General features: G+C 29.4%; 2 protein-coding genes across 5 annotated transcripts in view; both read left to right on the top strand.

The window, feature by feature from the left end:
* The window catches only part of LOC100162790 (serine proteinase stubble), a 34,427-nt gene extending 32,589 nt beyond the window's left edge, over nucleotides 1–1,838 (top strand). For both annotated transcript variants that reach the window (XM_008182197.3, XM_001943172.5), the window contains exon 10: nucleotides 10–1,838. In XM_008182197.3, coding sequence (XP_008180419.1) covers nucleotides 10–171 — 162 coding nt within the window. In that variant the 3' untranslated portion in view covers nucleotides 172–1,838. The remainder of the gene's footprint in view (nucleotides 1–9) is intronic.
* Nucleotides 1,839–11,153: 9,315 nt separating this feature from the next.
* LOC100166883 (polycomb protein Asx) overlaps nucleotides 11,154–15,257 on the top strand; it is an 18,413-nt gene continuing 14,309 nt past the window's right edge. The window contains exons 1-2 of one of the 3 annotated variants that reach the window (XM_008182199.3): nucleotides 11,284–11,479; nucleotides 11,584–12,105. The gene's annotated coding sequence lies outside the window, so the exon portion shown is untranslated. Of the gene's footprint in view, nucleotides 12,106–15,257 lie in introns of all 3 variants that reach the window. The other 2 variants (XM_008182198.3, XM_016802301.2) reach the window with 2 other exon arrangements.

Below are 15,257 nucleotides of genomic sequence, written 5' to 3'. Positions count from 1 at the left end.
CGTGCTTAGGGTGATTCCGGTGGACCTATGGTAATTCAAAGACCAGACAAGAGATGGCTACTAGCTGGTATCATATCGTGGGGTATTGGATGCGCTGAACCAAACCAACCTGGTGTATACACAAGAATTTCAAAGTTCAAAGACTGGATCAATCAAATATTGCAATTTTAACGGACAAGACAAACGCAACACTCGACATTTCCATCCAAAATATCAGTATCAAGTTGGTCGGTTATACGACCACAGTTTTTAGACAATTTTTTTTTGTTCCTAATGGTTTTATACAGTACTCATAGTATGTTTTTTTCGCACGACTTGCAACAAAAGAACGTCATGCGGGATGGTCAGTTTAAGTGTCATCGATCAGTATGAATAGTTTCTAATTTTGTTCGTATACGTTTTATTGCTAATAGGAGAGATGTTTTATTTACAGCGAACACAGCCGTATTATAGATCTCTGTAGACTATTAACGTCAACGGACGCAATTTAATAGAACATCTTTTTTAGATAGGTATTGATTGACATGTCTCACATTGTATACTTGTTATAGTTGTTTTCACTAGATGTATGTCTCATTATTCTTATACACGTGGAAGCACGCTCGTCTTTAAACTATTGAATTGTCCATCAGACATCAGTGTAATACTTGGCAGAGATCTTCACGAATTGGTTTTGCTACACGAAGGACACAATATTGTTACGACTCACAATGTTCCTTTTATTTCAAACACCGTAATACTAAAAAGTTATACATGATGTAATAGTTTTTACTAAGTGAATACTAATTTAAATTTTATAGATATTAATCGTTAGACAAAATGTTGAAACATTTATTTTGTATAACACTAAGTGAATACAAATAAATTATCAAAAAATAATATAGTCCAATCAATCAGCAAACAATATTGCAACTGAAGCCAAAAATATTAATTATTTTGCAACTAAACATTTAATTAAATCGTTTATTCGTGTTTACGATTTCCATAATATTTTTTTGTTCAAATAGTGGTTGTTAATTTTATCATTGGTTAAATTTATTAATTTCTATTTAAATCATGTTTTAACAGTCAATTTGAAATTTTAAGCAAGTATGGTAAATGTTCCGGTGGAAAAATATGAATTTAATTGAATTTAAAAATCACATACGAATTTCTTAATATTAAAATACCAATTTAATTAAATATTTTTAAAATATCATCTATCGGACATTTGTTTTATTCTATAGTTTATCACTGTTTATGTCTATTGATTTATTATAATTTATAATAAATGTATACGTATATATATTATTATCTGTAGGTATGTTTGTTGTTAAATGCTACCGTAAGTACAATTTACCGTTAACTGGTTTATATAGACATATAGCTTTTACTACCAAAACGTTATACAATTTGGTTTTAATTTTTCTTTGACAACATTCAAGTTCATTCACATGAAGAAAGCACCTACATATTATATGTTTAGGAGTTTGAGCTCAAATATACTTTGAGGGTGTTTTTTTTAAATATTTATACTTAATTAATGGGAATTAAATTTTTTTAATTATCTAATTTATTATCATCATTGTAATTTATTGTTAATATAAATTTAATTAATTAATTTATGTATTGTGATATAACTTAATTATAAAATTAAATATATAGGTATTTAAAAATATATTTATTTTAAGTATGTATTATGTAATAATATTGTAATATCCTTATAATATGCAGCACATTTTAGCCAGTGCTCATTTTATTTATATTCATAACTAGTACCCTAGGTATGATAAGTTAACATGTTTCAGAGAAATCCAATTTATATTTTTAACTAATTACACCCGTATTTTGTTCTTATAGATATTTTTAATTTGATAATAGCAGTACCTATATAATGACCATTTTGGGTTTTTTTATGTTCCTGAAATAAAAATTTTTGTTAGAATACTATTACACAAAAACTATTAATACTATTTTATATGTTTAATTTCAAATTTCTTAACTATTTCAAAGTAATAAATAAGGCATTTTTTTCGAACTATATAAAGTATTTAATCTAAAATTGTTTAAGGTATTGATCCATTCGATGTATTTGTTTCAGAGTAAATTATTATTGTGATAATATATTTTAGGTTTCTCTGAAACACTGTAAATACAATAATTATATTTATAAATATAATTTATGTGAGCAAATTTATAAAAGTGTATTGTATAATTTATTGTGTATAGGTATATAGGTTTTACAAGATTAGTGACCAAATTTAGATTAAAATTATTTAAAAAATATATTTATAACATACAAATGACTATATAAACTCAATTGTAAAAATAAGTGGTTTTATTTTTTAAATACATTTTTATACAATAGTTTTGTTTTAAATGATGACATCATATTATTACCTATTACACATACCTACTATTTACTGGTAATTAAATATATATATATATTAGGAGAAGTACTGGCACCATAGTTCCTCCTCCAGTCCTCGATACCACAATAAAAAAAAAAAAAAATGGTAATTAAATATATTATTAGAGTACAATAAGCTTTTAATCTGTCAGCTACATGTCATTTATATGAATACCTACTTAATCAATGCATTCACTGGGTGGCACACTGGGAAGATGACAATATAAGTTACAAAATAAATATTAAACACTACATAATATAATTAGTAATTATATTATACCTTATGCTTTTTCGAACACAACGCGACACTAGGTACACTCCACCTTATAATATTATATATTTATAATATAGTATAATATGTTACGGCTTATGAATTCTGAGCAATTACAAAATGGTGTTTTATAAAATGCTAGGGAAATGTATAGGTAGACAGTGTAGAAATATTATCAAATAAAGTCTGGACATTTTATACGGTATACATTTTTCGAATTTCATTTGTAATTACATTTAGGTAATATTTTGAAAATTAATATGTATATACCAATTACCAGATACTTATTGATATAACATTTATTAATAGATGTATAATTATTTCATACCGAAGACATCTGGTTAGCCTATATTAAAAAATTGCGATTATGAGTATCTACTAACTATACTTATACTAAATATACGGTGGATCAAAGGATATCTAATATATAAAATTCTCGTGTCACAATATTAGTTACCATGCTCCTCTGAAACGGCATGAACAATTTTTATGAAATTTTATATGCGTATATTCAGTAGGTCTGAGAATCGGCTATCTATTTTTCATGCCACTAAGAAATAAGGGTTGTCCAGAAAAAAAATAAAAATAATAATAGTGTATTATATTATATTGGTTGCTATATTGGTTAATCGGGCATGTTTGTTGATTTGTATTATTATTTTTTGTCAACATATTATACCTATATATAAATAAATGTCTGGAAAGAAGATAGGCTAATTTAAAAAGGAGTATATTTGGTTTTTTTCTATTCATCGGATTTTTGTACAGTTAGGTTAGGTTAGGATTTTGTATTAATTTATTATATTAATCCACCGTAGGTGAAATTAAGTAAAAACGATAAACTTGGTATAACTTTGATACTTTAGAGTTAAATCATACACTTACGTACAAACAGCACGGGATCAGCTAGTACCTATATTATATTTTAAAGTAATTAATTTTTGTAAAATTATAAGTGAATAATCATGAATAATATTACAAATAAAACTGTAGACACGCATAAAAACATGTTTAAAATAATTTGTGAAAATTGCAATAAATTTGGTTTAATACCTATTTATGGCACATTTATAACATTTTTGTTAAAAAATCTTTTTTGAACTTGAATGCATTTTCACCATTACCTTTTTTAAAATCATGTACAATTTTACTTAAATAAGTGCAATTCAAGTAATTCGACCTTACCCGTCATGAAACAAAATTTGAGATGGACGGCAAGGGCAACTTACTTACGCGACGGCAACGATTACAAAAAATTAAATAAAACAAAAATATGAATTGAAAAACGCGTCTCTACATAACGACCACCCACACCAACCACACCATTGATTTTATAATATATAGATATATTAAATATTAATGATATTATAAAATCAATGCCCACACTCACTTTCTAATTCGCCAAGCACTGAAGCACGCCGTGGCAAGCGAGCCGAGACGCATCGTCTCAGATTTATTTATATACTGCAGCTGTATTTTGGAATTTTGGATGTTTCCTGGAGTAGTCATTGTATGTGCGTGGGCATCGACTAGTAGGCACATTATAATGTCTACTTCAGAGATGCTACAATGGTTCCTCTCTCATGACATGTATATTTATTTTTTAGATTTTGTGCGGAGCGATGAGTGTTGATGATTTTTCAATGATGTGTGTTTTATTTTATTTTTTTTTTTTTTTGTGTCTGTCATCACCGTTTGGAGCAGAAAACCTGCTTCGATTTTCTTCAACAGTATCTTGTTCGATGAAATAGTGAATATAGTTGGTGCATTCGGGAGGTTGAAATTTTATACTCCCAATAATTTTCAAACACACCGGGCAGAAGAAAATAAAATTTAAGAAAAAACTGAAATTTTTACGCAAAATTGGTTTTTAGTGTACCTAACTCTAAAACAAATGACATTTTCAGTGGTTGTTTATATTAGAATAATATCAAAATTGTTTGATTTGTTTTGAGCTGTTTACGGACATTTTCAGTTCCTTGAAAATTTACTACAAGGCTCCTAATATATTGTTACAACGACATTTGAAAAATATTAAAAGTAAGTCACAATTTTTTTCTATAAGCATTTAAAATTAAAATCTTGATAAAAATACGGACAATAAATCACGAAAATGTGCAAATTATTTTGAGTTAGAAATTCATGAAAAATTTTCTTTTTAAATCTAAGATTTGAAAGTGTAATACAAAATTTATCTCATAGGTTTGTCTACCTATTTCAGAAAACATTTTTATAAGAGAGTTAAATTAAATTTGTATGAGCGTTTGAAGTTAAAATGTTTACATCACTGGATATTCACTCGATTTCTCAAGTAGTGATTTTCTTATTTTGTTTGTGTAAACTTATGGCATATATTTATTTTATCAATTTCTATAGGTACTCGATAGAATTTTTAAAATATTTTGACTCGTTTCGAGCTGTTTACGGACATTTTCAATTTTCGATTTTCTTATTTTTTTTTTTTAAGCTTTTTCTATAAAAGTCAATACAATTTTATTTGTTGGGTCAATAATCAATACAAGACTCCTGATATACTGTAACAATAATAGATGAAAAATATTAAAAATGTATAGGCACTATTTTTTTTTTATAAGCATTTTTAAATTTAAATTGTTGACAATATTTATTAAATTTAAAATTTAAGAATTATTTTATAGTTAAAAATTTATAAAATGTTCAACTTTTATAGCTAAGAATTGAAGATTTGGAACAAGTAAGTTACCATTCCGTGTAAGTAGGTTATTATGTTACCAAAAAAATCCCAAAAATATATAAACACAGTTTTTCTTATAGTTATTTGATGTTCAAAATTGATACGAGAAATTACATATTAAATATATAACCAAGAATAAAGATTTTATTTATATTGCTGTCATTTTATAATATTAATTCAACTTACAGGCTACCGTATTAATTATAACTTATTAATAAGTAATAATTACATAAATATAATATAAAATATTTTAAATATCCACACTGACAAATAATTGTCTCCGCTCAGTATCGTTTTTCGTATACAATGATATTAGGCATATTATTGAATTCAAATTTAATACTATCCATTATGCAGTGACCCACTTGTAACCTACTCTACAACAGAATGACATCCACTTACCCACCTTTTTTATTTTGTCATCCTTATAATTTACTTATTATGATTTATGCTTTTATTATTATATAGATTGTAAATATTCTTTAAAATAAATAAAAAGAATATTATAAATAATAATAATAGTGATTTATAAAAATTTCCTGAAAATATTTTAGCACCAACAAGTGAAAACTGAAATGATACTCCTGCCTAAGTATACAATTTTATCGTGTGTAATTAGCGGTATGAAAGACAAAAGCCCATAGGATTTAGAATGCTTAAGTTTTTACGCAACACCAATAACGGTGCACGCATAGGTATCTCAGTTTTTGCCATTACCATCCAATGCAATAAAATAATATCTAATAATATAGACAGAACGTCAGAGCGTGCCAATGTATGACTTTTATTCAAGCTAAATATTGTAATTTATTATTAATTTGAAATAAAATAAATCAGCGTTTATGTTTTACTGAACTTTACAACACTGCGTATCATTACAATTTGATAAGAAGAATGTTACAGTCGGTGCTATTATCCCGATACAGCGATACTGAATGTGATGTCACACTGGGCATCCAAACGCGCGGCGTGAATAGGAAAATCGGCGTATTTTCGGTACGATGCGCGACGCCGTCCTGGCCACTACGTATACCTTTACCATACATATGTGACTAATGTGTATCATACCTCTCATCCCGGCGTATCATAATCGTCTAGAAACACAGCGCATTTTTCGTCGGGATACATGGATCGTCCAAGACTTGTTTCGCCGAAATTACATCACGCTTGGCCTTTGTCCGACGGTGAGTAGGGCGAGGAGGAGTTGCAATACTATTTTTTTTATAACATGTATTGAACAAAAAATTAAATTTTTCTTTGACTGAAGTATCAACAAGAAAACATTTCTTTGTGAGTTTTATTAATTGAAACCGAAATTAAATTTTAAGGTGACAGAATTCAGTGTATGAAATAATTGTACTTAGCATATTATAATTGTATTTCAAAGTTTTGAGCATAAATTTACGCAATTGTGCGTCGATTACAAGTTGATTTTAAACGTTTTTTTTAGCTTCAGATTAAAAGTGTATTAAATTTACTGAAAAACTACATTTTTATTATTTATTAATATAATACTTTTAATTTCAGTACCTGATAACAACTAATGAGGAACCTTGTATTAAATTTTCAAGCATTTTGGAAGAACAATTTTTTTTCATAAAAACAACTATAAAAAGAGTTAAAATAAATTGAAAATTATATTTTGTGTATATAAGAATTTGTTGAAAATATCAAGTATCTAGGTACGATTATTCATTTTTAAATTACATCAAAATAACAAAAATTAATGTTTTTGAAAACTTTTTTCACATATTATTACCGTTTTCACTAATTTTTTTATTTTTCCAAATTATCAAATAAGTATTAGGAACTTTTATTTTTGACCACCTAAATTCACTGTCCTACCTACCAGAAAAGATATTGAAGTTTGAAATTGAAGCATTCTACTTTACTATAACAATAGTGTCTTGAGTCTTCAAACACAAAAAATAAAACACATCATTATGAAATCAATAGGTACATTCATCGATCCACTCAAAATCTTAAAACAATTAATATTTAGAAGTTTTTATTCTTTTTAAAAGCTTTTTGGAGCATAATATATAGTTGCATGCATAATACAATAACCTAGTTCAAATTATTCTTGATAAAAAACTTTTTCACTTAGTACAAAGCATGACAATGTAATACATGGTTCCTTAAGGAATTATATTATGTTTCATTAATATCAGAAATATCAGGAATACATGGTATGATTATTTTTTATATGCACTTAAAGTTCAAATTATGACAAAATTCGTTAGAATTTAGAAAATTTTCAAAACTATTTTTCAGTTAGGAATTCATAAAAGTTTTTTCTTTTATAACTAACATTAGAAATTTTGATAGAAGATTCCCCACAAATTGTCCTACATTAAACAAAAAAAAGTGTACTAGAATTAGTAACGTTCATTTTATATGAGCGTTAGAATTTAAAATTTATACGATATTGGATTTTTATCGGTAAATAAACGATTTTTCATGTATCAATTTCCAAAACGAATAACTGTAAACTTTTGAAATGTTTACCAAATATTGAAATTACCATTTTCTATACATGGTACAATTTTCAAACAATTTTGACTTTTTATGAGCTATTTTTATCAAATTTTGTATATTTTTTTCAGTTAGGAATTCATATTTCATATTGAACGTTAGAAATCTTAATAGAAGGTCCTCAACAAGTTTTACTACCTCTATAAAAAAGAAAATGTTCACTGGAAAGTTTCGCTATTTTTAGCCATTAGATATTTTCAATTTTTATTAATTTTTTTTTAACTATTAATTTTTTATTATTTATACAACTACACAAGTATGCAACGTCTCTGCTCAGAACCGTTTTTCGTATACAATTATTTATCATTGAATTAAAATATGAAACATTTATATTTATAAACATATTAAACATAAAACAAACTACCAGCATTACTTATTTACAAAAAATTGTTCTTAAGTTGCGCGCGTAAACGATGTTTTTTTCTCTGCGTGCCATAACATTATGAAAAACAAATAAGTATAATCGTGGCCCCGGGAATTTGCACAAAGTCCCCCCCCCCCTAGCGCCGTCACTGCTACTAATTATACATGAAACACCATGATGTATAATGAGTTGTAACTTGTGGATTTTACATTTATATGACAAAATATAATAATCGATGAGTGTAGTATACTAGTATATAGGTAGTATTTATAGTTGGGATTATAAATATGATAAAACTAAAAATATATCGTTTTTATTCCATGGATTCAACAGTGAACAAAAGTGGATTAAACTAAGCAAAAAAATAAGAATTTACATTTTTATCTTATAATATTAAGTATCTATATAGGTTAACATGGATTTCACCGACACTGTACTAAAGTATTTACCTAAATTTGTATCAATGTGAATTTTCAAAGGTAAAATCAATAGTTAAATTAACCTTCAATAAAAAAATTAATAATTCAACTGTAGCTCGATATTTTGTACCCTCTTCTTTCAAACAATATTATGGCCCGTAAAAAAGGTGAAGCTATTTTATAAAAATCTTGTATTCTTGTCTATGTGACTGGTGTGGCTCACACATCCACGATCCACCAAATTGCCAAGAAAAATAATGGATACTTGGGTATTTTTCAAAATATAATTTAATTATTAGTGAAAAAAATATTTTAAAAAGTATTTAGTTTAATATTTTCTAAGAAAATTCAAATTTGTATTTATTTATTTCAGACTGATACCTATACATATTGTGAGTTTAAATAAAAAATATATTATTTTTTTAGGTGAGCTATTAGTAATTTTGGAGATGGCCCACTCAATTGAGCATAATATGTAGTTATAATAGGTATATTTAATATATTTTATTGTTGTAAATAAATGTAATATTATTAAAAACTATTGAACTATGATGCATCATTATTGATATGTAATGATTCAAAATTACATTACATGTTATTAATTAATAATTAGTAATGAATAATGATTAAGTTAAAATTGTGGTATATTATTAGTTTATTATTAATATTAGTACCTAATGAACAAATACCTTAAAAAAAATTACACCTTACAGGTTTTAATCGTATTATACACATACACATATGTAAGTATAATTGTCTAGTTTAATCAAACAATGAGATAACTTTTTGTACATATTTAACGTTGGGTAGTATTATTATTTCTAACCAGCCATGAATAATTACTTGCTTATTTGTTTTGTTTTATGTTCATAGTTCATGTCTTCATGATACCTGAATTTCAAATTGTAATACAGGTATATGTGTCTACCAGACTTTGTCGTATTGAACATATCACAAACTTCTTAAATATTGTAATTAAAACTGTATTCAACGAATTGTTTCCTCGAAATATAAATATTTTAAAAATTTTAAAATGAATACTAAACGATTAGTTTATGATAATTTATAGAGCTGCTAAATAGACAGTTAATGTATGATTACTATATTATAGCTACCTAGTACCTACCTTCATGATATTATAATACCTACTAATAATAATATACCTATGCTATAAAATACAAGCCACCTACACAAAGTTGCTTATTTATACGAATAAAACTGGGTTATGCCAGTGAGCCAGACAGCTAGGCATTGAAGTTTAATAATTCGAACGATCGATATTCCATTTAATTGAGTTCATATGTACGACGAGTGTTGGATTTACGTATTCGGGCGAGCGCCGAGCAGTGCACAATGATTATACATTATAGAATGATATCAAATCAGGACGCGACCCTAGCCGTTTCTGATAACGCGTAAAACAATCATTATAAATTATTATAATTTTTTAACGGGGAACTGTTCATTAAAATAATATGTTTCATTATTCAAAATATTGCGCTTTACTCGACGACGTAACGTCTGTAGCGATTATCAATTCAAAATAATATATTAGGAATATTTTTATTTCACGTGTGGCTCTGTATAATATTTTAACAAAAACATTGTTAAACTATGGACTCTTGTCTCTGCCCTTTGGTGTTTCACGGTAGTACCGTGTACGCTTATTTTTTTCTTCTCTGTAATGCAACGAGAATATAGTTAGGTACAGACGGTACAGTAAAATCAGACGATCTGACCGAACGGCGACGATGGTGGTCGAGGTGTCCGGAGCGGACGGGAGTGGGTTCAGCGCGATGCGATCCGTCGACATTTTCTCGCGAATCCTCCTCGCAGCAGTGGTGGGTGGCTGAAGAGGAGGACTGGGGGAGGTCACGGGCTCACGGCGCGTCTGGCTGGCGGCAGTAGGTTTTTGTCGCCACTCTGAGTGCTGAGAGGATAGCGACGATATTATTATTATTATTATTATTTTATATGCGTACGGCGACCGTGCGCGGTGCGCGTATGGAAGCAAACGTTATGGATGGAAAACGGGGAGAAATAATAATAATAATAAAATGAATAAAACGAAAGACGAATAAAAGCCGAGTCAAAGGTATAATATAACGATGGAGTATAATGCATTGACGTGGATGTATATGATATGTATAGCTCTATAGCCGTATAGGCAGGTAGGGAATACAAATAAGAAAAAAAAAACGCCAACCGACTCCGCACGGATCGTTTCGGTCGCCATCTCCGCCGCCGCAGGTTTCGCACGCAACAGTATACAATAATAATATTATTATTATTATCATCGCCGCCGCTGTCTTTACGTCGAGCGCTGCGCACACGTCTACGGCGGAATTTCACAATAATAATAATAATAACACACAAACACCGATGGCGCGGCGGCAACACGGACGATTACCCCCACCCTGACAGTACCCGCATCCGTAGTGGTTGTATTGTACGCAGCTACGACGTTCTCACCGCCACCGCGTTTCGGCTGTGACTACTGGCCCGTTCGCTGATAACTCGCGTAGATAATATTATTTTTTTTTCACTTCCAACAACGTATAATATTGTATTATATTATATTATTATTATTACTATTTAAATAATAATAAAATATGTTATTATAATATTATTTGCGCACAGTGAACTCGCACGCACGCACGCACTCACGCACGCACCGTGGCGAGCAGTCTTATAATATTGTGTGTTAATTAGGCAGTTGATATTACGTTATACGCGTCGTACTTCGACAAGGAGGAGACGAGAAGGCAACGCGTCTGTTAACGATAACGTACGTGAATTACGCGCGCACGTAGTTGGTACGGCGTCGGACGATCGACATACATATTAATAAATTATAATCAATAAATAATAATTGGTTTTTTTTTCTCTCAGTTCTCTTGTTCTCGTGCGATTTTCTGCTTTTACGTCTCATCTTCCTCTCCGTCGATCTCGTCTCATCACGACGCGGCCCGGTGACAATAATATGCGATTGTTATTGTTCTGCGCGCACGGCGTTCAGCGTTCTAAAAACGGTTCTCAACGAAATGCGTAAACGACGGACTCGGCGCCAACAACAAGAAGACGACGACGACAACGACGACGAAGAAGAAGAAAACGACGACGAACACCGCCGCCGCCGCCACCAAGAATACGTATGACGACGGTCCCACTACCGACGACGTGTGTAGTTGTCCGTTTGCTTGGCCGGACATTCGGTTACCGCATCCACTGCTATCCATCTGGTAGCCGGTTGTCGTCAGAGCACCGTAGTTAACGACCCTCAGTCTAAACATTTCAACGGCCGCTCACCTAAACTACTGCTCGAGTCATTGGCGATACTTGTCCGGCTACGGTCTTTAATCCCCTACAAGTACTTGCGGTTTGCCATTACTGAGGAACTTCACTTAGAAACGGGTCAGTATCCATAACAATATTATACCTACATTTAGTACTCTTGTATTGATCTAATATTGAAATCTGCTGCGTATACTGAGTATTGTTTTTTTTAGAGAGCCTGGTTTGTGGTGACTACCTACGTTGTGGTCTTGATTACTCCGTTGTTGTCTGTTAGATTTGGCATGTGTCGACCGTGTTGTATCTGACCCATGTTCAAATTATCGAACTTATTTTAGTATTAAAAGTGAAGGATAAATTAATAATTTTAAATTTTGGTTAAGTACTCAATTGAATATTAATAATATACCAATGCTTTTTAAAATTGAAATTACCAATATCAAAAATGTTTTTTCTAAAACTACCTATCTCAAAAACTGAAAAACTTCCGCGTTCACATATGTACCAACGACAGGTGAACCTTAGTAATTTATAGATATCTATTAAACATATGGCTTCCTCTACCAAATTTGTTAAATAATATTATGTTATTATTTAATTAAAGAGTAATTGTTCATAGAATTATTTTATTAATTTTTACCTTAGGTATATTGTGTAAGTGTAGGTGCTTAAAACATTTCATACTACAGTCAATTTCGCTTTATTGGGACAAATCGGTTGCATGTTATTTTGTCCCAATGATCCGAAATGAAAAAAAAAAACATATACATTTATAGAAAAACTGATTTTTTATGTTTTTATTATTACAATAACACAATTATAGAAATTATTTAACTATGCAAAAAGAAAAACATAGTATATGTATTATAACCTAAATATTTATAAAATTACATATTAATATGTATATATATTTTATTTTTTTATTATTTTATCTAATTTAAAAAAAATTATCAATATTACTTTGTTTTTTACTTATTATTGTTTGTTGACGAATGTAGTCCGAACAAGTATCCAAAGTACTTATCAGGGTTCCCTCATTTCCTTGTTGAAGAAAAAATGTTTCCATAGATTTCTATGCCCCCTGTAGTATTACGCGTGTCAGTTGCGATTGTCAGATCATTGATTTATTAATATTTACTATTTTACTTAATAAAAATGTCCCAATTATCCGGATTCATGGCCCAGATAAGCGGCGTAATTTTACATTACAGGTATACATTTGTTTTCGTAATTGTAGAATTGTCCCGATTAAGCGGTTGTCCTTATTAACCGGTGTCTCTATTAAACTGAATCTACCATACTTTATTATTAATACCAAATAGTATGTTCTTAACTAATAACCTATTATAATAAATAGCTGCTTTGTATCCAAATAAATGTAGGTAGGTAGATACAATTTCTAAATTCATAGGTTTAAGCAGATTTCAAATATTTGAGAGTTATAAGATTTTGTTTAATGAAATCTAAAAAGTAGTAATAGAAGGGCCACATTTTAAAATCTTGTCGTGTGCATTTATTTACCTATGTAGTTGAAACAAAAATTACCGAAAAACTATGATTCAGTGTTTCACTTAATGTGATCACTGGTTTGTAGAATCAACCGTTTATTAGAATCAAAAATGAAATTTCCAAACCAAATATTATATTGAAAAAAAGGTGCTTTATGGAATCTGGTTAGTAAAATCAAGATTACCTGAACCAATGTGATAACATTAAGCGTTAAACGTTGATTACACTGAGCGAATTTACTCGGTAATCGCTGGCGAATTAACTTGCTGCGACAAGTCCCTCAATGTAATCAGTCTAGTCGCTTACTCGGCGTGTATTGAATACTCACTGCTCGCCCGCGATTAAAGTTGACGGCCGAGCTACTTTAGTCGCTAATCGCTGATGTTTTTACACTAGTAAAATCGCTCAATATAATCACCCTAGCTGGCAAAATCGCTGTAGTGAACTGTGTGTGCGTGACTAAGCGTGCGAGCGAATTTAATTACTCAATGTAATTAGACTGGTCGCGACACGCTGACACACGTGCAATTTTGTTCGCCGACGACTAGCGAGTAAATTCGCTCAGTGTAATCAACGCTTTACTCACTGTATTAATAAACTTAACATTTCTTCAAATAATTATGATTATCTACCAGCTACCAATTTAAAATTCATCTGGATGTATGATTTTTTAATCCATGCATTCATATAAACATTATTAACATATTATTAAAAATATACTTAACACATACATTTTTGCATATTGTGGGAAAAAAAATAAAATTAGATTTTATTATTAGGTACCGAACATCATCTAGGTATGGTGTAAATTATGATTCCTACTCTTAACCTACTCAGAACCTCTCATACCTCCAAGAATATTTTTAAAGAACAAATAGGTATAAATTAGTGTACCTAATGCTGTTAAACAACTGATATGGTTAAATATGGCTTAAATTGTTATATTTTCTTATTAACTCTGAATTGTATTCCGACATTAGTTGAACTTCTTTTAAATATTCTTAAAATATATCAATATGCTCATTTAAAATGTTCTGTAATTAAAATTTAAAATTGTAATTAGGTACTATCAAGGGTATTATACATATTTTTGTATAACTTATATATTTTAATGACGTCCGAAATAAATCAAAGCAACAGTTTAAAAATATACAAATTATTCTCAATATGTCTTAACAACTTATCTGTTGTTCATTTATAAATTACATTATAGTGCGTTTCATTGTAACTGCGACTCTTCGTTTTTTTATCATGTACAGGTAACACCTGCAAGGACTTCTGGGTACATTAACTCGATAACATCTAATTTAGTTTCATGACACAATTTATTGTAATTACACGCCACACGAACCATTAAAAATTTGATGTCTATACATATTATTATTATTCATGTTGTGCGTTTAGTATTGCTCTATAGGAAACACATAAATAATTGTTTTTGTTATAATATGTTTAATTTTAAAGTAAATGTGCCGTTTTTAGGATTCTTTCACCTTTTATAAAACATACCTATATTTGGGTTGGAAATAACATTATTTTAATTTTAATGGTAAAAATACATTTCGTAAAATTTAATAGGTATCCGATTTTTTCATTTCATTATAAATGTTTAAATACTCTTTCAATTATTAAACACATCACACCGTGTTTACAGAAGTGGGTGTATAGATAGTGCATACTGTATAGGTCCTATGTATTTTTCAGTGTATAGCGTTAATAAATCTGTAAAATGAATAACTAAATTCCAAATTTTTGTGGTATCT

This window comes from Acyrthosiphon pisum, chromosome X, assembly GCF_005508785.2.
Source record: "Acyrthosiphon pisum isolate AL4f chromosome X, pea_aphid_22Mar2018_4r6ur, whole genome shotgun sequence".
NCBI classification, from domain to species: domain Eukaryota; kingdom Metazoa; phylum Arthropoda; class Insecta; order Hemiptera; family Aphididae; genus Acyrthosiphon; species Acyrthosiphon pisum.
The sequence above is the reverse complement of the archived record's forward strand: the minus strand, read 5'-3'. Positions and strand labels throughout refer to the sequence as shown.